Below are 22,993 nucleotides of genomic sequence, written 5' to 3' on the forward strand. Positions count from 1 at the left end.
CAGCGTTCAAAGGGGGCTCCAGATGCAAACGATCTGGAGTTGTGGTGTTCTCCAGGTCTGCTCCTAGACCGTGTCCTATGTCTGTGCCGGCGGAAGAAATATAGTGTTGTTTCTCCACGAATCAGCGGATATCAAGTGCTTAATACAAGCGCTTCGTCCACAGCACGTTCCACCAAGTTTGCCATGCCGAAATGCACCAATCCTGCCATTTTTCGCTCGGCCTAACGACCACGCTTGTGCGAATACCCCAGGTTGTGGAGGCGAGCCATGGTGTTTCTGGTCAATTACATTGCGAGCCTGTCTGTACCAAAATGGTAACCTGGTACGAAGCCATGTGGCGCCGTGATGCTCGGGAGCGTGTTTCCATGGCTCTGCCTCGCATGTGACCTTTATAGGCGTCCGACGACGCTAATATCAGACATTTTGTTGGAAATAATGTATCGATTTGGGAGATGGAGGCACAGCTGCGACTTCCCAACCTGAAGAGACACAAAAGCTTTCCCGTTAGTCAGCCAATGTGACCTTGTTCCGTTGCCCGGCCCAGACCCACGGGACCGGCTGAGGAAGATGGAGACGTCTTTCCCCAGCTCCCTTCCCCAGAAAACATATCAGACAGCTCATAATTCTTCCGTCTTCATGACTCCACGACTCCACGCGTCCCCACGACTCCGCACATCTCCGCCATCGAACAATTGCAAGCCACTCCGGCGAGCGCGGATGCATTAATTAGATGGTATTTCCTCTTTGGCAATCTAAACGCCACACACACTATCATTTGATGCAGAGCTGTTGCGATTCGCCTGAAAACGAACCTCAGCATGTCAATGTGCCATAGTTTGGATTCTTTATGGCGTAGTTTATGAGATTGCTAGGAACTATCTAGCTAGTGACTTACTCTTCGCTTGACACCGAATTTGTCAACGCCTCCTTTCTTTTTTGCCTTACTTCGCTATTAATTTGATGACAACAATTCCACTGGCTTGTTTGTGATGGCGGTTTCTGTCATAGTCTTTCACTGCTCGCACTTGCGATTTTTTTGTGTCGACTCTGTCTGCCAAATTCTAGAGATGTCGTTGACTGGTGGCTGCGATCAAGCCTTGCCAACCAGACAAGCTCAACCAAGAACGCGGGAATGCAAAAAAGCGGCTAAATCCAGTTTCAATAATCCCGTCCCAAAGAGGAAAACTCATGCTCATGTGTTCAGAGGCAAACAATGAAATCAACTTGCTTTTTCGCCAAATTTTCGCGAGATATGGTTGATTGGGATTTATCGTCAGAAAAAAAGGAGAACCATACATAGCGCAATTTTATACGTTTCAAGCCTAGACTTGACGGAGAGTTCAATTTAAAAATAATACTATGTACAGAGAATATATACGACACGATTACAATAGCACCACATCGAGCCAGCTCATCTTAAATCTAGTAAGTAGAGTCAATCCAGCTAGAATCCTTCCAGAGCTTGCTTTGTGTCATTGCAGCAGTAGCCTTGGTGGTGTACAGTCTCTTAGAAATATCTGATCCTGCGCCAGAGTTGTTGAATTCTTGGAAGATTCTGTGTGTGAACGGTCAGTAATACTCTGAAGTGTTACGGTATTGGGATCACTTACGGCGTAGCATTTTCGGCCATGGTTGTCCAACCTTTTGGTGCAATTATGTCGGACAACACAGAGTTTTGGTAGATGACCCTTGCAAGGACTCTCCAAGGACGGCCAAGAAAAACGGACTGCTTCAAACTGAAGCCCTTTGCAGCCACAATACTGCACTTCTCGAAGACGTACCAGGTGGTCTCTGTCGCCTGCGTACGGCTCATCGCTGTGATAGCAGATGCTTTCTTTGCAGCAATGGTGGATGCTTCGAACCACGCAGCAGCATTTCCGAAGATGAAATCCGTGGTTCCTTCAATGTAGCAATTTTTATAGTACTGTGCACCCGATTTTGCGTACAGAGTATCTTGATTCCCAAGGAATTTACAACCGTAAAAGCCGAGATTTTCGGCATTGGCAGTCACTGCAACAGCTTGGCTTGCGATTCCAAAAGAGTTTTCGAAATTTACGTTGTAAATCTTGACATTACTCCCGACAAAGTTTACTGTAGATGATTTGTCGAGCGTCCCTGCTTGTGCTGAGCTCTTGCCGCTAGTTATTGTCGCCTGATTCCCCGCAAAGTTAGAAGTGCTATCAGGCAGTCAGTGATTCCATCTGCATAAGAACTGGATTACTTACTCGGTAGTACTTCCATATATAGTTAGTTTACCGGCATAGTTTACTGTAACTTGCTCTTTGTAGGTACCAGCACTCAAGAAAATGCATTGAGCTGTGGTTTTGGAACCCAATGCTTTGACAGCATCTGCAAAGGTGGAATAAGCTCCTGAACCACCAACAACAAGACAGCCAGCTGGACTGCTTGTACGAGATGTTCCGGCTGCGCGTGACTCTACTAGAACTCCATTATCGACGGAATGTGGTGCTGAAGTACTTGTTACCACATCTTGGGCCAAATCTTGCTGCAAGGCCCGCCCTGAAGTAAGCGAGATGAATGAAGAAACAATGAAGAAAGGAGAATTGAATTTCATCTTGGGCAATAAAGATGGTTGATCAAGAAAAGAAAGATAATGGAAACTAGAGGTGCATTTCGAGTTCAGACATTTCTTCTCTATTAATGAACTTTACCTTTTGAACTTGCCAATATTCCTATGGGAATGCACTGGGACGTTTTGGGGTGGCCAAGTAAAGTTGTTATTTATCCCAGATCTCCAAGCATACTGCCAAGAAGTAAGTCAAGCCCCGGGTTGATTGTTTGCATGTTTTTGTTTGCACAAACACCTTTGATTAGACGCAAGTACCTTTGCGCCAAGCTGGAAGTTTCAAGTAGATCACCCACACTGGTTGCCTGGAAGTTTATTTCCCACTCAATTTACAATGAACCAATCGCAAATTTATCCGTGCAGTCATTTATATATTGTACTATATTGCTATGTTTGGGAGGAACATAGCTTGAAAGCTTCACAATTAGTGAAATTTGAAACTTTTGCCATTACGAATGCACCATAAGCCATTGTAAAAGTATTTTAAGAGGCCTTCCTGCCTCAAACGTTATTTATTACATCTGATTTCAGTATTTCTACATGCGCATTCAATTCTGACATCAATCGAGGCTCACGCCAATTCCAGCTACTTCATCACGCATATTCGATCTACACTATCGTGTCCCAAAGTATCATAATCGAGAGCCGAGCTTCTTGAACGTGATACTGTTAGTTCCTATTCAAGACAAATGTATGAGGAGTTTGTGTGATCCTATGACTTGAATTGATTGGCAAGGCAGTGGCCAAGGGGTAAGCGAAGCGACAAGAAATAGCAATTGCGACTTCAAAGGGAAATGAGTGTACATGCCAAGATGACCTGGAGAAATATTCTTGAGCCTATCAAAAATTCTAAGAACTGACAGAGCACCTCGCTTTTGGTGAACAATGATATTTTCTACCCAAACTAATTTATCCGAATTTTTCAAGTATTTGCACTATAGCTTTTGTCTCTCTAACTGGTAAATGTCTTCCTAGTGAAGGAGCGTTGGAAGGTATTTTATAACATCATTCTACTTGGATTATATCCCATTAGTCAGGCAGACAACACCCTAAAAATTCTTATTTAGAAATTACGAAGGGTGACTGTGCCAACCCTATGTAGATAAAAAAAATTCAAATAGGATTTTGACTATAAGCAATTACACTATAGCTTGTGATAAATAATCAGGACATCTCAATTAGGCGTCAAAGCAATGTAGAAGCTTTATAACAATTAGGCGTCAAAGTAACGTACAAGCTATATAATTTCTAATGATTTCGTTTTGTTTATACTTAATTGTACATCCAACATAACTCAGCTCACTTGCAATGTAATTATTATGAACCATGAAGAACAATGAATTTAGCTTGTTAATTATAATTAGTAGAATGGTTTAGATATATTTTGTATTAAATTTAAATACTTATAGAACCATTTTATTAAACACATCATCAGAATCACGTCTGTTGATCTTTGTTATACTGATTTCTTCACTTCATTTTAAGGATTAGCTAACCACTTTACCTGATGCTTTCACCTAGCTCCTTCAAGTTTCTCTTTTGTTATGTTTTGAAACTATCTATTCGTGCATGTCTTACATTTCGATCTATATTGTTCATAATTTCTACTAAATTTTTTTGTTGAAATTTTTCTCTTAACATTTTGAATTGAACCATCTGAAAGCACTAGTTTTAACCAACATGGGGTCAGCTAAAACGTTGTTCTTCTTTTATCTGCTTCACATCATAAATCTACGTGAATGTTTTGAACCAGGACCAATTCAGACATGGTTTCACAATAGCAAAGTTCAACAATAGTAAGGATGTAAGAATAGGTATTCAATGAATAAACTGGTGAATACTATCACCAAAAGAGAGTTTGGGATGTTTAGGACTATAAATAAGATCATGCGCAAAACAGATATGTCGTCTGAAAACGGAAGAGACACTCTTTTGAATTCCCAAATAAATTACTGAATTTACATTTGATCTGTACCAAACCTTGTTCGGATGATCAAAAATGCTTCCAGCAGACCTCGAACAACCTCGTTCCGTGTCAGCAAAACCAAAAGCGAACGTCAGCATCAGAGAAGCGTCTGCAGTACCAACCGGTGATCTTCTAGCTGAAAACGCGTCAAACGTCGCGCAACAGCGAGAGCTTCCTTTGGACTTGGACCACCACAACACTTCTTCGCGCCCTGAAAGCCGACCATCCAGGCTGAACTTCAAAAAGAAGACACCCAGAACAACAGCGAGCACAAATCAGACCTCAGTAACACCTTCGGTAGATAACACTCCTTCATTAATCCCGAATCCAAATGCTCCGCCGCTCACTCCACCACATCAGGTCCTAGACAACGAAGATCTTCGGACACCGCCTGGAGCTCCCAAGGCCGGTAAAGATGAATTACAGCCATGGAGAATGAAGCAAAAGAAGAGGAGTGCGCCGAGCGAAGATGATACTTCGACCAGTCAGGAGCCCAAGCGAAGGAAGGTGACAAGAACAATGAAAAGCGCCAGACACTCAGCTGACAGAGAGAAAGGGCTTTGACAGGAGGTCAGATTACGATTTAGCATCAAGGCTATGGTGTCTGGGGAGACTATGTAAGCACTGGATTTCGGGAAATCCCTGGTCGTTTTGCTGTATATCAGAATCTGTGTTACCAGTTGATATGAACTTTTCAGGGTGTATAACCTGTTGGGGTGGCGTTGCAAATGGAAGCTCGCTTCGCTGAATAATTCACTTGGTTTTATTCAGAAGTTGTTCAAGGCGGTCTGTAGGTATGACACTATACTTGGTGAATTAATTATCGTATTAGAAATGTGAGGATTGTGAAATGGGGAAGCTACAAAAGAGGACATCCACCTATTGTGAGGACGATTCCTTCGTTTATCACAATACAAAGGACTCACCACCAACCTTCACTTATAAATTTTCAGCGTGCGCCCTGACTTGAACCTCTGAATTTCAACACTGACAGCGGAAACATTCAAAACTTGAGCAAGCTTCAGACGTCATGCCCACTTTCAAGAAACAGCATTCTGTGAAGTCCCAAAGAGGGCAAAAAAGAACAGCGCAAGAAACAAGTCTTCTGCCGTCCCAGACTGTCATTCCATCACATCCTAGAACTATACAGAGGTCGGTCAGCCGTTCTCGATCAAAAGCCAAAAGATCGTTCCCATATGCCAAACCTGATCCGTTTTTTGCAACACACGACTGGGAGACCGCACTTCAAGGCACCATCACACCGCCATCACCAATTAGCCGCTACAGCCTAAATAATTGGTCTATTCGACGTCCACGCCAACAAAATGCTCAGTCAAATGTCATGAGCAAATTGAACCATGAAGCGTATATTGAAATCTACACAGATCCGCTAAATGATAAACCCGTCCCAAGATTCCGCTTCACACGACCACGACTTCCGCTAGTGCCAATATACACAGACACTGACGATGGGCTGAGAGCTCTAAGACCAGCAAGACGCCTGACTCAGGCCCAGGAAGAAATGAGATGGCGTGCTAGACGGGCTCAAGCGGCGGTGGATATCGTAGAACTACCTGGGGATGAAAATGACGACAAAGATTGGAACAAGGAGAATGAATATGCAGGACCACAAAGACTTGTCGGTTGAGGCTAGAACGAGCCAGTGCGGGCTAGAGATGGATTTTACATGCCTCACAAGAAAGAAATACTGTATGGGTTATATTGTACAAGGACAATTACTGTACAAGCAAGTTTTGCAACGACGTTTGCTTGTTGATACTAGACGCCTGTTGTTCTAGCGAGGAAGACATGGTGTATGATAGTATAGAAACACCTGCCACAGGGTCCAAGCCAATGAATTATTAATGTATACTTCTGCATATATCCACCCAGCGCACAAGCTTCCATTAGACGTCTGGAATCTTGGTTGACTAGAGGTTATTGTGTTTGTTGACAGAAGTTGTGGGTGATTAATATTGAAGGAATTGCCACGGTGTATTCAGAACTTATGAACCCCGGCAAAGACTCTTGTTGACAGAGAAGTTGATGTCTCGAGGGCCCATTTTTTGAAGAAAAGAAATAGGCAACAAAACGATCCACTATGTCTCTCTTTTCAGAGGGTGCCATGTCTTGGTAAATCGGATGTAGCAACCAATTCAAGGAAATAAATTCGGAATCAGGCGTTTGACTACACGCTGGATATTAAACTTCTGTATTCAACTGCAAAGGAGATGAGAATAAGACAATGCAACCCACGGATAATGAAGTTGCCAATAGTTTTCTACCAAACCAAAAGAACCACATACACGTCTACTCATAGACTTGAGCTTTGAATTTGGAGGCTCTTAACACTGTGAAGATTCTGCTAGCTAGGTTAACATTAAATCATAAAGGTCTATCACAACTTATTCTCATCCATATACTTCCACCGGATTTCGACTGCTCTTCTATGAGCTTCTAGCTCTTCAACCTTTGCGAGTTGCATGACAGCACCTCCAACGTTCCGCAAGCCCTGTGCAGTAAGTTGAGAGGATGTAATGTGCTTGACATAAGAGGCAAGATTGACGCCAGAATATTGCTTAGCGTATCCATAAGTTGCTTTGTTCATTGTTAGCAAATGATTGTATTCTGAAGAAAATGATCACTGGGAGAAGTGGGAGAACATACGTAAAGAGTGATTGACACCAGCCGAGTAGTCCCCAACACTCTCAGGCGTCCATTCGCCGATGAACACACTACCTGCGTTTTCAACAAGGGGGACTACACTTGCGGCGTCTTTCATCTGAAGGATCAAATGCTCTGGAGCGTACTCATTGCTGAGTCTCATAGCGTCTTCGATGCTTTTTACGACCAGGGTAACAGAGTGTTCAATAGCGCCTCGGACAATATCAACCCTCGGCAATGCCGTAGCCTGCTCATGTAGTTCGTTCTCGATTGCTACAAGCTGGTCCTCGGATAGATCAATGGCAATCAAGATTACTTGACTGTCCACGCCGTGCTCAGCTTGAGAAAGAAGATCAGAGGCAACGAATGCTGGATTCGAGTCTTTATCTGCGATGACCAAAACTTCCGACGGTCCTGCTGGCATATCGATACTAACGCCAGCGTTCGTATCATTGCTAACGTACATTTTTGCGGCAGTCACGAACTGGTTACCGGGACCCAAAATCTTGTCCACCTTGGTAACACTTTCAGTCCCATACGCCATCGCAGCAACCGCTTGAGCTCCACCTGCTAATACAATCGACTCAGCGCCAACTTTGTGTGCAACGTAGACGATCTCAGGAGTTATGCTGCCATCGGCGCGAGGCGGCGAAGCCAAAACAATCTTCTTGCAGCCCGCCACCATTGCAGGTACACCTAACATGAGCGCAGTGCTAGGTAGAACCGCCGTTCCTCCTGGGACATACAGTCCTACACGCTCAATTGGCCTAGAAAACCGGCTGCAAACAACTCCTGGCATAGTCTCGACTTGCAAGGGCTTTTCTTCCCTCTGTGCAGTGTGAAACTTGCGGATATTTTCAAAAGAAAGGTCGATTGCTTCAATCGTCTCAGGAGGCAGATCCATCAGAGCTTGCGGGAATGGCGCTTTCAGGACCGGGGAAGTGAGCGAAGTCGCCTTCTCGAATTTGTGGGTGTAACTTAAAAGAGCCTTATCCCCTCCTTCCCGAACCTCCTTTATAATTGGATTGACAATGCCCATGATCATCTCAGTTGATTTTTGAGAAGGTCTCTGCAAAAGCTTTCCGAGATCCTCGTCGGAGGTGGTAGCAGCATTGTATCTCTTCATAGTGATTCTTCCATTTTTTGTGCCCGCCTTGTCTGAAGGAGATTTAGGTACTGAGGCTGCTTCCTTAACGGTTTCTTTCACATTCTCGGGTTTTGCGCCATTAACACCATTTGTAATACCTTCCTTAGCAGCCCATTTCCCTTTGGCATCACCTTGTCTTCTCTTTACCTTGTTGCTTTTGGCGTCGAGGCTGCGTTCGATGTCTGCCAGACTTACGCCTGCTCCAACAGCTTTAGTCAAAGCAAAGTAAATAAGATCCGCCGCTTCGAAGGCCACCTCGGTCTTGGATTTTGCGTCGCATAGTTCCTCGGCCTCTTCCATAATTTTCGCACGCAACAACTTCTCGTCCGAAAATAGTCTGGCTGTATAAGAACCTTCAGGAGCTGAGGCCTTTCGAGAAACTAGAGTCTTTTCGAGTTTGGATATACCGTGAAGTTCACCGAAACATGTCGACTGCGGAAGGTGGCAGAAACCTACAACATTAGCCAATTCTACCATATCAACTACCCACGAACAGCACCTTACCTCTACCTTTCTGTCGAACCACAAACTTCAAGCAGTCCTGATCGCAGTCTAGCGAGATTCTCACTATCTCTTGTGTATCGCCAGAGGTGGCGCCTTTATACCACAATCCACGCTTACGACTTTGGTACACTCCCTTACCAGTCTTTATCGTCTCTGCTACGCTCTCTTGGCTACTATAAACCAGCCCAAGCGCAACACCACTTTCATCAGTGACTACCGTTGGCAGTAGTTTGTCCGGCCGGTCTGAAACCCACAACTTGCCAATAAGTCCTGGAACCGAGACCTGATTCTCCTTTGGCTCTCCAACTGTCAGGCCGGTGGCTGGTATTATTGGAACAGTAGATGTTTCGATTGCAAAATCGACATATGGTTGAAGGTTGGACGTAGAGGAAGTCGCGAGGAAGACAGGAGAAGTCTTGTCTGCCACAAGTCTCTCTAGAAGTGGCTTCGAAATAGAAAGATCCTTTTCCCCGACATCAACTAGAACGCCGTTTGGAAAGGATGCCGTCGACGAGTTGTCGTCCGTTGGGGACAAAACAGGAACAACCCTGTTCCCATAGCTCTTCAACTCTTCGGCCAGCGAGAGTTTAACAAACACTCTTCGAGCGCCAGCGTCCAGACATGTAATAATGTCGTCTTTCGAATCAATGGCAGTGACATTGACGTAGGCTTCGACCGAAGAGTGTCGCTGCAGGAACTGGAGAAGGGTGTCGAATGTTTTCTCGTTCGCTGAGAAATATACACAACCAAGATATGATAATTGCACTCTGGTCAACCCCTCCACTGCTTCAGTTGCTCCTTTTTCGAGATTCACCAAGGGAAGAAATGGCAGCGGAAGAGTAGTTTCCATGATTGTGTGCGGCAGATTGTTCAATGGCAAAAGGCCAACGAGGTATCTGGATTCGAGTCTGGGAAAATTGGTGAGTCAAGTCAAAGTCAATACGCAATTTACATTTTTGGGCCCCTCAACCGACAACGGATGGCGGGGCACTAATTGAAGGGTGCTGTGGATCTCAAAGAACTTCTTTTCATGGTGTCTGACTGGCCCATTTCCTCCTATCCAGCTATGCCTACCTGCATGGTCTGTGCTGAGCATCGCGACCTTCAGTTTGTCTCAACGCGAACCGGTCTTCATTCCACAACTTTGCGCCGGCGTCAATTCGTGCTTAGGCATACTCCATCTCGAACTTTGTCTGCGCTATCCAGCCATCAGAAGTTATACCAGAGCTCCTAGGACCGTACCGAAGACTGTTCCGCGGGAGCAGCCTCACCTTTCACCATGGCCGAAGTCAACGGCGACGCTCCTCAGACAAATGGCCATGCCTCTCCACCATCACAATCCACTGCGACAGTTGCAGCATCCTCCCAGCCGGCTACCGCACCTGCAACCGCTCCAATCCACTCCGTGCCGAATATCTCTATACACGATTCCGGCCTAGGAAAACGTCCTCGAGACGCCCGGCTCATCCACATGCTTCTTTCTTCCCTCCAGGTATCAGCATACCAGGAACGTGTTCCTGTACAGCTTCTCGATTTCGCCTACCGACATTCGTCCTCGATCCTCTGTGATGCTCTTCATCTTTCATCGGATGCGTATATCTCGCAGACAACGCGAGCGAGAGACGCTCCGCCTGGAGGAGGGATGCGAGATGCCGACGGACAAGTCAGTTCTGTAGCGGTTCAATTCGCCATTCAGTCCAGAATGCAGTATCAATACGGTGGAGGTAGTGGAGGAGGCGGACTAAGCAAAGACTTCCTCTTAGAGACGGCACAGAAGAGAAATGCTGTTCAGCTGCCTAGGGTTCTTACACACGAGTGGGGCGTCCGCTTACCGGGAGAGAGGTTTGTGCAGACTGGTGTTCCATGGGGTATTAAAGGCGAGTGGGTAGCTACCGATGACGACGATTCTGGAGATACCGAAATGGGAGGAGTTGATGTGCCAGAGGAGCAAGGTGTAGAGGGGGGCGAGGAAGGCGAGGGAACCATGGAGGACCTCTTTGGGGGCGACGCAGATATGGACAAAGACGAATGACTGTAACATATTACATTGGGCATATGCGGTGTTAATGGCGTTAACTCTGCTTTTGAGGGTCAGGAAAAAGCTATACCACTGGAGTTTATACGGCCAGGAGAATTTGAAAAAAGAAGACTATGGAGCATGAAGTGCGCTCATTTGTTGCATGTTCGCTGAGCGCAACCATTCTGACAGTCGCCAAAAGGCAATTTGAGGAGGACCTCGTGGAGGATTTTACATAAATCAGGAGAGCCGTCCACAGCGACGCAAATTTGTTGCTTTTTAGGACCAACTGCAACCGTTGTCTAATTCTAGCCAATTTATCTTTAGCAGTAATCTAATCTTAAGACATAAATCAGGTGAGAGTTAGATGTCAACCTACTTCAACCATGTAGGTTCTTGAATGCGAAGTCACGTTCCGGGGTTCTTTGCAGAGTAACCTTGGACCTAACATGACATTGCAGCTTCAACTGTAACATGTGCTGTATGACATACTATTCCCAGAATTAATACAGATTACAGAAAGACAACTAGAAAATACATAAAAGATTGAGGCTCGACCCGGAGAAGCACTGGGACATTTATAGCATGGATATTAGCGGCTGTTCCGCGATTCTTAATAGCCATGATGTCGTCACGGTGATCCTGTACTTATGTAGCGAACTAGCTAGCTCTATACTTACTGTCTTGCTCTGATATATTCTGCAGAAGAGCTAGTACTGTTCGATTATATTCGTGTCACATAAACTAAATATATTTGATCGATTAACGACGCAAAATTGCCCTGGTCTCATTTAACGACTATAAAACAGAAATTTGTGAAACAGAAATATATCCGCATTCTGTTACGAGTATTAGCAGGTTAAGCTAATCATAGTACTAAGCTTCTGAGAACGGTGCCACGAGGGCAATTTAATAACTTATTGCTATATATCCAGCAACCCGAAAATGAGCAAGTGTATTTTTGATGCTCGTTTCCAACTCCGTGAATCTCGGTCTTAAAGAAACAGAATTCCAGCACTAGGATACTAAGTTACATATAAGCATTATAATTTGAGCTGCCACTCATACCTTCGTATAAGTACTTCGTATCTGATAATTCACTTTTTTCAGGTCGAATGTCTCAGATGACACAGAAATCTCATTGAACTGTTATCCCCTATCAAGAAAAGGACACTTTCAAATCAATCGGACCGAATTAGAACAAGATATCTATTTTGCAAAGTCTTTACACTTAGGATATTAGAAGACCATATTTACGAAGCTAACTAGAGATCTAATAGAGTTCGAGGTGTGAGTAAATTGGGAGGTTATGGGCCTAGGATTCACATGAGCAAGTTTGAATAATTGAGGACTTAAGAGGACGATTTCTCCTCGCTTGTTATTACCTTTTTTCATATTGCAGTTTTCATGATTATGTAACAATATGTTGTTCACTATCCTATTATTAATCGTGTAATAAATGACACTTTCAAAATCGCGGCCGTAGATGTCTCGTGAGGCTTAAATAAGATTTATATGTACAAATTAGACTATGTTGAAATCGAAAAATATTGTCTTAAGCGACCATGACCTATTCGCCAGCTGTCCTTCAAAGCCACTTACCTGTTCTAAAACCAAGCTAGTGAATGGTGTGCTTTATTTACATTCACTCCTGCACATGTCATTCACGTAAAGTACGCTAGTAATTCATCTCTCACATTTATAGATATCTATAAATACTGTACCACCATCCTTCCTTGTTGATAACAAAACATCCCCACTTCCCAAAGCGACTACGAAACTGCAAGTGAATAGTGTAAATTAGAGCTGAATTCAAACGTATGAGCGATTTTACGAGGGTTCTTCATCACTACTGCACCGCTTAACTTCACCTTTACACGCTGTACATCGCTTCGCATTTCCTACCAGACAGTCAGTCATCACAATGACTACCCCACAACTCTCACCACTTCCTTCAGAGCGCCCCAGTAAAAACGCACGAACACCACTGCCTTCTGGGGCAAGCTTACATCCGAATGGTCCCATCAATAGTGCCTCTTCGAGTACTACTCCCAGACGTCCCGTCAGTGGATTTTGGAAATCAGTGAAACATGCTCCGAAAGCACCTATTCCAATTGCGACCACCACTTCAAGATCCGAAATCGACTGTCTGATAGACACTGTTTCGGGAACACCACTCGAGCCTATTTTGAGATCCCTCTCGGATTTCATCATTCAGAACCGCGTACAATACGACGATCTACTACGACGACAGAAAAATGCCATGAAGAAGTACGTTGTCGAGGAGCGCGAGGTCATGGAAAAGATGTGCACCGACTGGACTGACGAGGTCGAGAACGACATAAGACTCTTCATAGCAACAGAAATCACATCTGATCGGGATCAGTCAACCATTCCTAATTCTGATTCAAGCTATCGAAAGGTTGAAACTGCTCATGCGTTATCTCCTAGTCCCGTGTTTTCTATTAAAGTAGAGCCTACAGACACAATAGACTACCATCAAGATTCGTTGCCCGAATACCGCCCAGTCACGAGAGATGAAAGAATTCAAGTCCGAGTAGCCAACTTGCTTCGGAATTTTCAGCAAAGGTCATTAAGATTAAAGAAGTCTGTTAGCCATAAGTTCTCCCACTTCGCTGCCTTCGACAGGAAAGAGCACGAGAGAATTACATACGAACAAGAGCAGAAGCTTCGCAGCCTTATTGAAGGGTTGATAAATCATCAGGTAAGATGCTTCCCCTATATCTAAGCCCGCTTTCTTTGCTGACTCGAGTAGAACTCACAATCAAACAATGACTTTGCAGCCCAATCGCCTATGACCTTGCCAGTGAGAGACAAGAGAAACATTCGGGGGAGCGTCGATTTAACAGGCGATGAGGTCGATGCGACTATGGATGATGGAAATACTAAACCGGCTGAACGGGCTATACGTGGAAACAAGTCCAAGAAACGCAAGGTTTCCGACCGACCTTGAGCGATACATGCGGAAATGAGGGGGAGGTGGAATTTTGAGTCTACGCCTTCGATTGCGAGTTTGTTTGGAGATTAGAGAAATGCTTAGTTACCTGTTTCGCATCATTTAGATAGGTCAATTCTGTTGAAGAATTTAGTTAAGATGAAATAGAACTGAAGACAAGAAACTTACCTATGTTTGAGCCTCAGGTCTGCCAAGTGCTGAAAATGATCAATTAATGAAATTTACTGAGCCAAAGTTGTGTAGCAGGTGCAATCTAGAATAAAATTGGTAAGCGATGCAGGACTGGGAAAGAAAATGGATCTTCGTTGGTCTATACCTACATAGGCGAATAGTAAATCAACGAGAACGATCTAACGTAAAACTGGCACGTCATAGGCCAAAAGACAAGCCGAAGAGAGCTAAACATTGGCTTGCCGATTGAAAATAGCCATGGGCGCTTCAAAGAATCTTAATCCGGGGTACTGCGTGACCAGTTTGATAAGTCGCAGTGTCAAAGCAGTCTAGAGCTATATTCATTCAAAATGTGGTATATTTGCTGCTTAAATGCACCTCAGATTTGGGTGGTTCACCGAAGTGGGCATTATCTGCTACACATTTTCTCATCTCCTAACTATGATCTTCTCGCAGATAGCACCAATGATATGGCGCTTCAACAAACTCAAGATCTCATTCGATCTCGGCTGTGGTAATACAATCTTTCTTCTGCCTCAATCTTTAAACCTCATTCTTTTCCGTCCATTACGTCTTTGCTAGCGAGGAAAGAAACGACTGTTGTTCACGGACCGCATGATATCCACCCTCTCCAGCCATCATGCATTGACCTTCCCAAAATGATTTGCACAAACGTGATAGTGCTAAACGCCGGCTGATTTAGCAGAAACAGTAAAAGGAACGATGCTGAAAACCCAAATAATATTTCGTATAATCCTTAACGCCCCTATGCAGCATCTTTTTGCTCTTTTATGAGTAATTTTGTGTTGATACAACTGGAAGAAAAATAAGTGTTTAGCGTCTTTAGTTTCGTGGAGATCTGCAGCGCGTTAGAAAATAGTTTGTTAGTAGAGCATGGAACACCCTTACGTTGGAGAAAACTGAGGACTTGTTGGGGAATAAGAGGGTGAAGTAGGAGAATACTTCGGCGAAGTAGCATTCGCCTGCGCTGCTGCATACGCAGGGCTCGTAGGACTGAAACTTGGGCTCGTAGGACTGTAAACAGGACTGGTCGGAGACAAGCCAGATCCAGGAGAAGTCTTATTTGCCGTGAAGTTGGGAGACGTGGGACTGTAGCTTGGGGATGTAGGACTGTAGCTTGGAGAGGTTGGGCTGTAATTTGGCGAAGATGGCGATTGGCCATGGAAAGCTGGAGAAGTGGGTGAATAGTTTGGAGAAGTGGGCGAGTAAGATGGCGATGTAGGGGACACAAAGCTGGGCGAGGTGGGAGAATATGCTGGCGATGTAGGTGTGAAGGCCGGACTCGAGGGTGAAAAGCCAGGACTAGTCATACCAGGAGACGTGGGAGAGTAGCCAGGAGACACCGGAGAATAGCCAGGAGATGTTGGCGTGCCGAAGGTGTTTGGGCTGACAGGAGACCAGCCTCCTCCAGGGCTTCTAGGATTAGGAGTTCCAATTCCAGAGCCATATCCACCATACTCGGTCGCGAATCCACGGTTTTCGTCTGGATTGGCGCTCTGGACAGGTGAAAATCCACCACCCGTGTAGTCTGGCGATGAACCCATATATCCAGCTTCGTTCATAGGAGAACCATTGTCGTAGGGTGTGGCAGCACCATCCGCACCCTTAGCCTGAAGACCAGGTACAAGATTCATTCTGCCATTGTCCGAAATGACGGTGTCCAGCATCACAGGATCAAGCAGAACTTCAAGCTCGCCAGTTCCCATAGGTGCAAGCTGTCCAAGCATGACGTTCTCTGAAATACCACGGCAATCATCAAGTTCACCAATAGCGGCAGCCTCGAGAAGAATTTCGACAGTTTCTTCGAAAGAACATCTCATCAGCGCGCCAGTATCAGCGCGGTTGATACCGTGACGGGTGATTGCCATTAGAAGACCGCGAGAAGTCATTACATCGACCAGCAGCGCAAGATGACGATGATTGACATAAGAACCATCAAACGCAAGGACTTGAGTCAGTTCTCGCATAAGAGCTGATCTAGCAGCTTCGATACCGAAGACCTCGAGTACTTGGATGAAGTGGTTGGTGTAAGTTCTAGTCGTGTCCACACCGGGGACTGTCAAGACTTGCGCAAGGGATGTTCCGCTCGTGTCCAAGTACCACTCGGTGCATCTGTCATCGCTCTTGCTTGCCAACAGCCCTCCATCAGGAGTGGTGATCAGCTTAGTTTCCTTGTTCAAGAAGGCTCTGTCAACGCCAGGAACACCGCGAAGAGTGAGTGTATCAAGAATGTGGGCCTCCAAACGCTTAAGCATAATATCTTCTTCGATGTCATCATCATCGTACTTGCCATCACCCGCTTTGATCATTCTGATACGAATGACTTGTTTTTCAGCATTATTGTCACTGAAAATAACAGCAAGATCCTTTGGATAATTCTCCTTGATCTTGATGGCAACATCTTCAACCCGCAACCCCTTGTCTAACATTTTTTGACGGTCGAGAATCAAACGGAGTAGCCATCTAGATTGATTGTCCAGAGAGTCGTGATGTTCTTCGGGAATGATGAAAAAGGATTCAACCATGTCAAGATCATCAGCAATCTCAGTTGACTGAATCTCAGGATCATGATAAATCTCTGTTGCTTGCATGACTGAACGAAGATTGGTGTGCTCAACAGCGCTGCGGAGCAACTTCGCAGAATCTTGAGACGCATCCTCTCCTTCCTGGTAGACGACCATAGAAGGTGTTTTGATGTTCGATGCAATGTTAAGAATTTCCTTTAGACGAGGAACACCGAGTGTTACGTTCTTTGAAGAAACACCAGCGAAATGGAAAGTGTTTAGGGTCATTTGCGTAGCAGGTTCTCCAATGGACTGTGCTGCAAGAACTCCGACCATCTCTCCAGGGTTCACCAAAGATTTGATGAACCTAGTTTCGATCTCGCCAAGTACGTGATCAAACGCGAGTCTGTTCAGTCGCATGTGGCACGCGATGCGCTTGAAGGCTAACCGGGATCGCAGTTGGGCCTTGATCAATAATGTTGCGTTGAGCTGTGCCTCTTCCGACAACTCATCCTTGCCGCGAACAACAACTAAGCGATCCAGAAGACCCTGGACAAGAGGTATGACAACTTGTGGCGTGAGGTCGGAACGCTTTGTAATATCGATCTTAAACAGTCTCTTTGCGCTGTCAATTATGCGGATGACATTGAGAGGTAATTGCATCTGCTCATCGTCCTTCTTCTTGAAATTGACATCTCGGAGCATGTCACGATCAGCAACAAGTTGCTCCCATTCCAGGTCCAATAATTTTTGTACCTCAATATCACCACTAACGTCAGCTGCGTCTGATAAAACCTCAGAAGAGATAGCAGGATTACGATCGTCCATAACATCCAGTCGGAACCTATCTTCAAAGGCCTTGTCTGACAGATTGATGTGGTCGACACGCTGCTTCTCGATGATTGTCCCATCAAGACCATCTTCTCCATAGACGAATTGAACAATATCGCCCAAGGAATTCCTAACAGTACCATCGTATTTGGCCATTACGTCCTCTAGAGCCTTGACAAGACGACGTTGGATATACCCGGTCTCAGCGGTCTTCACAGCAGTGTCAATAAGACCCTCACGACCTGCCATGGCGTGGAAAAAGAATTCAGTGGGCGTCAAACCACGGAGATACGAATTCTCCACGAAACCTCTTGATTCGGGCGAGTAATCGTCCTTGGTGAAATGTGGAAGCGTACGGTATTTAAATCCGAAAGGAATACGCTTCCCCTCAACAGACTGTTGTCCGACAAGAGCCGTCATCTGTGAAATATTGATAGTAGAACCCTTGGAACCAGAGCGAGCCATTTGAACAGCGTTGTTACTGTCCTTGAGACTGTCCTCTGTTTTCGTTCCTGCCTTGTCACGAGCAGTGTTCAAGGCCTTGGAGACTAAACTCTCAAATGTTTCACGGACGTTCATACCAGGCAATGACTCAAGTTCGTTTGCTGTGGCCTTAGCTGTCAACTCCGCAACTTCATCTTTTTGGACCTGAATAGCACCCTCGATCTTCTCAATCGTCGACTTATCGGGAATTGTATCACCAATGCCGATACTGAAACCGTTATGTAGAAGCCAGTAATTCACCACTCGCTGACATCCGTTGAAGAACGCCATGGCAGCATCCGGGCCTTGTTCATTGAAAATGATATGAATAATACCACCACTAGAGGCACCGACATTCTTCTTCGTAAGGAGACCAAACATAAGCTCTCCCTCATGTACTAACAGACCGTCATCCTTCAGCGGGGCGTCTTCCCGAGCGTCATTCGCTGTATGCAAGTTGACAATTTTGGGAATAATCATACTGACGATTTGTTTTCCGGTCCAGCGAGGGCGAGGCTTGAGAATAGCAGGTTGGGGAATAACGCCATCCCACTCGGGGACCCACAGAAGGATGTTCATGAGATGTTCCTTGGTAATGAAGACATCTCTGCGACACATCTTGTAAACACCAGCCAGGGTGTCCTGCACGATACCCATAAGAGGTCCATTTCTCTGCGGCGAGACAATGTTAAGAGGCACCATACACAAATTCATGACTTCTGCTCGTGTCTCTTCTGTCTGAGGAACGTGCAAATTCATCTCATCACCATCAAAATCAGCATTGTAAGGTGACGTGACAGACAAATTGAGTCTGAAGGTGGAGTAAGGCATGACCCGAACTCTGTGTCCCATCATAGACTCTTTGTGCAAAGAAGGTTGACGGTTGAAAATAATAAAATCTCCATCAACAATGTGCCTTTCGACCTTCCATCCGTATTCCAAATTCACACCAGCAGAGTTCTTGTTGTGGCGAAGATCGATTCGAGTGCCGTCAGCTCGCATGACATACTTAGCACCAGGATGATCGTTTGGTCCGTTTCTCACCAACTTCGACAGGTGATTGATATTATAAGGCGTCACAGTTTCAGGGTACGTGAGTGTCCGGGCAATACTTCGAGGAACACCGACCTCATCCAGAGACAAGTTGGGGTCACCGGTGATAACGGTTCGCGCAGAGAAATCCACACGTTTGCCCATCAAATTTCCACGAAGTCGACCCTCCTTACCCTTTAGTCGGGCACGGATAGATTTCACCGGCCGGCCTGATTTTTGCAGTGCTTGAGGTGTTCCGGCAATATCATTGTCCATGTATGTTGCGACGTGGTATTGCAATAAGGCTTCGAAATCTGAGAGAATGTGTGCTGGTGAACCTTCTTGCTGAGCTTGTCGTACATTTCCATTTGCGCGAATAATGTCGCCCAATTTGAACGTTAAATCATCCTCTCCTCGCATACCCTGACCCGTTCCATCCATAGATACACTAGGTCGGACTGGTGGTGGCGGTACCGGCAAGACTGTGATAATCATCCATTCTGGACGGGCATAATCATTACTCAAGCCTAGGTCGCGAATTTCACTGGATGAAATAGATTTGAACACAGCAAGCGCCATTTCCGGGGTGATGTTTCTCTTTTCGGGCTGAGCGGTCTCTCCGTCTTCGTCTTTGGGCACCTTCCATGTACCAGTAAGGGTCAACGACTGCTGGCGCACTTCCGGTTGTAAATTGCCACAACCTCCATGTATCGAGACGGCTTGTTCTTTCCCTTCTGAATTGCCTTCCTCGTTACTGACATCACTATCACAAATCATTTTTGGCTTGCAGAGTCGCCATATTGTATCAAACCGACGCTTGGGGTCTCGAATGGAGACAGCAGCTTTGTAGGCAGGATTACTCTGGGTTAGGAGGTCAGCATAAATGCACAAATGAATCTGCCATGCTTTGCAGGCAAACTCACTCTATCGAGCAGAATCTTGCCACAGTTGTGGCAGACCATCTCCAAGATCTTCTTTATCTTTTTGATGAATCCAGGATGAAAAACGGGTTTCGCCAACTCGATATGACCAAAGTGTCCTGGGCATTCTGACATCTGTTGGTCGCAAGTTCCGCACTTGAACTGTCTATCGATTGAACCGAGTCGGGGATCGTTTAAGCCCTGATCGCGTGGCTTCATTCTACTCTCATCCATTGTTTCGGGGTAAAGAATGTGGACCACACTCATGTTTTTGATTTCTTCAGGAGACAACAGACCAAACTGAATCTCCTGGATCGTCTTGAGCGGCGCATCGGAATGCGTAAAATTAAGGTTCGCCATGGTTGCGTTCTGTCCGTGTTAACTTCACGTTGAGCTGTGGCGACTTCGATGTTAAGAAAAAGACCGTGAAAGCGCAACACGACTCGAAAACGGGCGCAAAGGAAAGCTGGTTACGCGATATGGTGTTACAATTAGAGCAAATCGGTGCGCAAGATGGGAAGAGCCCCGTTTTGTCGTAGATGCGCTGAAGACGGCGCAGGCCCGATGGCCGTGTCGTGATGTCCCTTTTTCCAACCGCGACAGATCCAGCAGCTCGACGGCGAATGCGTAAGGTGAAGTCTGATCTTCTTTCTTCGTGAGAAAGGCTTGCTGGTAGGATCACACGATTTCCGACGCGCGATACCTTCGATGGTGGTAGAGGTCGAGGACGTGATCACGGTGGGTGATGATCTGGTTCTTTGTCGCGCAAAAAGGCTCGACAGTCAAGATGAGGCTCGAACGCTAGCCTAATCCGGCACGTGACCCCCACGCCTTTCTTGTTTGCGTTTCTCGTTCTTCACGAAGCCTTCGTACACTCACTTCAACCTCTTGGTCGCGAATTTGTTACCTTTGCAGTCGCTTGTCCAATGTGTCCAGCTTGTCGACAAGTGTGTAGAAAGATGTGATCTCTCAGATCGACCACATCGCCGGATAGCAACTCCTTAGCACACCTCCTTTCCCCGTACCTATTTGTGGATCAGCTAGGTAATAGGTAGGCCAGACTCGCCAGACTCATTAGTCACGTGGCAAATGCATACTTCTTTCGACAATTATAGAATCACAGGAGACGTCTTTTCTTGAAACCACGAGTCAATTAGTTGGACTCATTCAAGAAAGATGCAGCTCAAGTTCACACCATGTCAATGTCTTCGCAGTTATAATAATATCCTCTCGGCCACGTAATGAAACAGATTTTTGAACCGGGTCTGACATCCATAATGGCTTTGGGGTCTTTTTGCAAATAGTGAACGCTTCACCCAATCTCCTAAGCAGGTTATGAAAGAGTTTTCAAATTACTATTGTTAATTTTTCCTTAAACGCCAAACACCGCCGATGCAATACCATCCACAAACGCCATCGAAATGCTTCACTACCGCTTTTTAGTCTTCTTGACCGTCCTTTTCTGATTCTCGTCGGTGCTTCCAACAACCTCCGAGTTGAGCAGGTATTCCCTGGCCTCGGTAGGACTCTTTCGTCTCATCTCCCCACGCCCGACTGTTACGAACTCCTCTTCACCCTCGCTATCTTGTAAGCCATAGTTTACCGGCATTCGGAAGATTTCCTCCCCGTTGGTATCTTGAAGAGCTTTGCTGGTCAAAACATCCACAACATCGTCCTCCAGGTCCAGTCGCCTCTTTTGTATCTCTTCTTGGGGGTGGATATCGAATTCGTCTTCATGCTCAACGTACTCGACGTTCTCTTCAACCTCCACGAAATCCGGGGCTAGGGCGGACCACCTTTGTTGGGGTATGATTGACCAGATATCGATTTTCCCCGACTCAAGCCCGCAGGCCACAATCATTGGACGGTGGGGATGCCACTCGACTACTCCATGTTCCTCTTTCGTGGGCTCCAAGATCCTGACCAGACTACCAACATTCCGTTCCCAAATGTAGATATCGTGGTTGTTGTATGTCGATGCTGTTACATATTCTCCAGTCGAGCTGAAAGCGACATGATTCCATGACACCTTGTTCACCATATCCTGTAACTTGTGCTCGACTTCGATGGTGATTGTATCCGGATCTGCTGTCAAATTCGGCAGTTGTGTTGTACGAATGATTCTGTCTGACGCGTTAATCACCATGTCTCGTCCAGAATTTGTAAGACGAAGAAAGATGACAACGCCTGTGCAAATCTTGGTAGAAAAAATTGTTTTCAGAGTCTCGACCTCAATAATGTTGAGAAATCCCTTATTTGTGCCAGCAATGATATGATCCCCAGACGCCGCGAAAAGAGCACAAGTGGTAGCCGTTTTCGCGTCGCCTGCAGCTTGCTTTTCTGAAATTTCTACGTCCGCATCACGATTTGGTATCGAGGAAAAGTTGTTTTTTCGAGTTATATTCTCCGTCGCATCCACGAGGAGAGGCTGGTCTTCGTACAGGGAGACAACAAACTTAAGACTGAAAAGCACGTTAGCAAGCCTCACTTTTTTGGAGAGCAAAAAAATCATACTGGTTGGCAGGATGAAGTTCTGCCATGTAAACCGCTGCTTCGAACTTGACCATGCGCAACATGGTATCATCCTTGAGGTCCCATATGATACACTTCCAGTCTTGCGCAGAGGTCAAAAGATATCGTCCGCAGTGCGACCAGCTCAAAGATTGGATCTGTCTGATATGGCCTTTCAGCTTCGTTGCCACAGACTGAGTCTCGACATCGAAAATAACCACAACGCCATCAATGCGTCCAGCGGCCAGAAAGTCTCCTTTTCGATTGAAGCGCAGAGCGCAAGCGTGCCCGTTGAAGAGGTGGCCAGTAGTGGTCTCTGGGTAATCTTGCGCGATAGCAAAAGGATCAGCCAGTGCCAAATTCATCGTGAGGTATCCCGACGGTAGAGAAGTTGGCCGTATTCATTGGGAAAAATATAGATTTGTTGCCGTTTACAAGGCTGCATCACAAGCAAGGCTGAGCGGTCTTCCAGGTCAGGTCGTTTGCACTCGCCAAGCGGGAGATTTGGGGGCGAATTTTTGTCCTAGCGGCAATAACACGGACGACCCCTCGAAGACCCATGATTCCTGAATTTTAATTCATCCCCGCGTCTTGTTTCATGAACCACGAGAAACGGATTTTTCAGGTCTACTAATTAAATCGTTAACATATATAATCT

At 45.6% G+C, this 22,993-nt stretch overlaps 8 protein-coding genes across 8 annotated transcripts; 4 read left to right on the forward strand and 4 right to left on the reverse strand.

Annotated features, from left to right (window-relative positions):
* Positions 1-1,422: 1,422 nt before the first annotated feature.
* GLAREA_03761 (Pectin lyase-like protein) lies at positions 1,423-2,575 on the reverse strand (the record flags this gene model as incomplete). The annotated part of the gene is made up of 3 exons (XM_008084014.1): positions 1,423-1,555; positions 1,611-2,177; positions 2,226-2,575. 3 exons carry the CDS (start codon positions 2,573-2,575, stop codon positions 1,423-1,425), a joined length of 1,050 nt encoding a protein of 349 aa, XP_008082205.1.
* A 2,011-nt stretch (positions 2,576-4,586) lies between these two features.
* Positions 4,587-5,117, forward strand: GLAREA_03762 (uncharacterized protein; the record flags this gene model as incomplete). The annotated part of the gene is made up of 1 exon (XM_008084015.1): positions 4,587-5,117. The coding sequence occupies one exon, from the start codon at positions 4,587-4,589 to the stop codon at positions 5,115-5,117; it is 531 nt and encodes a 176-aa protein (XP_008082206.1).
* Positions 5,118-5,583: 466 nt separating this feature from the next.
* Positions 5,584-6,201, forward strand: GLAREA_03763 (uncharacterized protein; the record flags this gene model as incomplete). Its single annotated transcript, XM_008084016.1, has 1 exon — positions 5,584-6,201. One exon carries the CDS (start codon positions 5,584-5,586, stop codon positions 6,199-6,201), a length of 618 nt encoding a protein of 205 aa, XP_008082207.1.
* Positions 6,202-6,951: 750 nt separating this feature from the next.
* On the reverse strand, positions 6,952-9,718 carry GLAREA_03764 (ALDH-like protein; the record flags this gene model as incomplete). The annotated part of the gene is made up of 3 exons (XM_008084017.1): positions 6,952-7,151; positions 7,221-8,816; positions 8,869-9,718. The coding sequence occupies 3 exons, from the start codon at positions 9,716-9,718 to the stop codon at positions 6,952-6,954; spliced, it is 2,646 nt and encodes an 881-aa protein (XP_008082208.1).
* A 429-nt stretch (positions 9,719-10,147) lies between these two features.
* GLAREA_03765 (Histone-fold containing protein) lies at positions 10,148-10,900 on the forward strand (the record flags this gene model as incomplete). The annotated part of the gene is made up of 1 exon (XM_008084018.1): positions 10,148-10,900. The coding sequence occupies one exon, from the start codon at positions 10,148-10,150 to the stop codon at positions 10,898-10,900; it is 753 nt and encodes a 250-aa protein (XP_008082209.1).
* Positions 10,901-12,809: 1,909 nt separating this feature from the next.
* GLAREA_03766 (uncharacterized protein) lies at positions 12,810-13,859 on the forward strand (the record flags this gene model as incomplete). The annotated part of the gene is made up of 2 exons (XM_008084019.1): positions 12,810-13,610; positions 13,662-13,859. 2 exons carry the CDS (start codon positions 12,810-12,812, stop codon positions 13,857-13,859), a joined length of 999 nt encoding a protein of 332 aa, XP_008082210.1.
* A 1,079-nt stretch (positions 13,860-14,938) lies between these two features.
* Positions 14,939-20,184, reverse strand: GLAREA_03767 (beta and beta-prime subunits of DNA dependent RNA-polymerase; the record flags this gene model as incomplete). The annotated part of the gene is made up of 2 exons (XM_008084020.1): positions 14,939-19,765; positions 19,828-20,184. The coding sequence occupies 2 exons, from the start codon at positions 20,182-20,184 to the stop codon at positions 14,939-14,941; spliced, it is 5,184 nt and encodes a 1,727-aa protein (XP_008082211.1).
* A 1,069-nt stretch (positions 20,185-21,253) lies between these two features.
* GLAREA_03768 (WD40 repeat-like protein) lies at positions 21,254-22,700 on the reverse strand (the record flags this gene model as incomplete). Its single annotated transcript, XM_008084021.1, has 2 exons — positions 21,254-22,286; positions 22,339-22,700. The coding sequence occupies 2 exons, from the start codon at positions 22,698-22,700 to the stop codon at positions 21,254-21,256; spliced, it is 1,395 nt and encodes a 464-aa protein (XP_008082212.1).
* Between the last annotated feature and the right edge of the window lie 293 nt (positions 22,701-22,993).

The sequence above is a fragment of the Glarea lozoyensis genome, assembly GCF_000409485.1.
Source record: "Glarea lozoyensis ATCC 20868 chromosome Unknown GLAREA2, whole genome shotgun sequence".
NCBI lineage: Eukaryota > Fungi > Ascomycota > Leotiomycetes > Helotiales > Helotiaceae > Glarea > Glarea lozoyensis.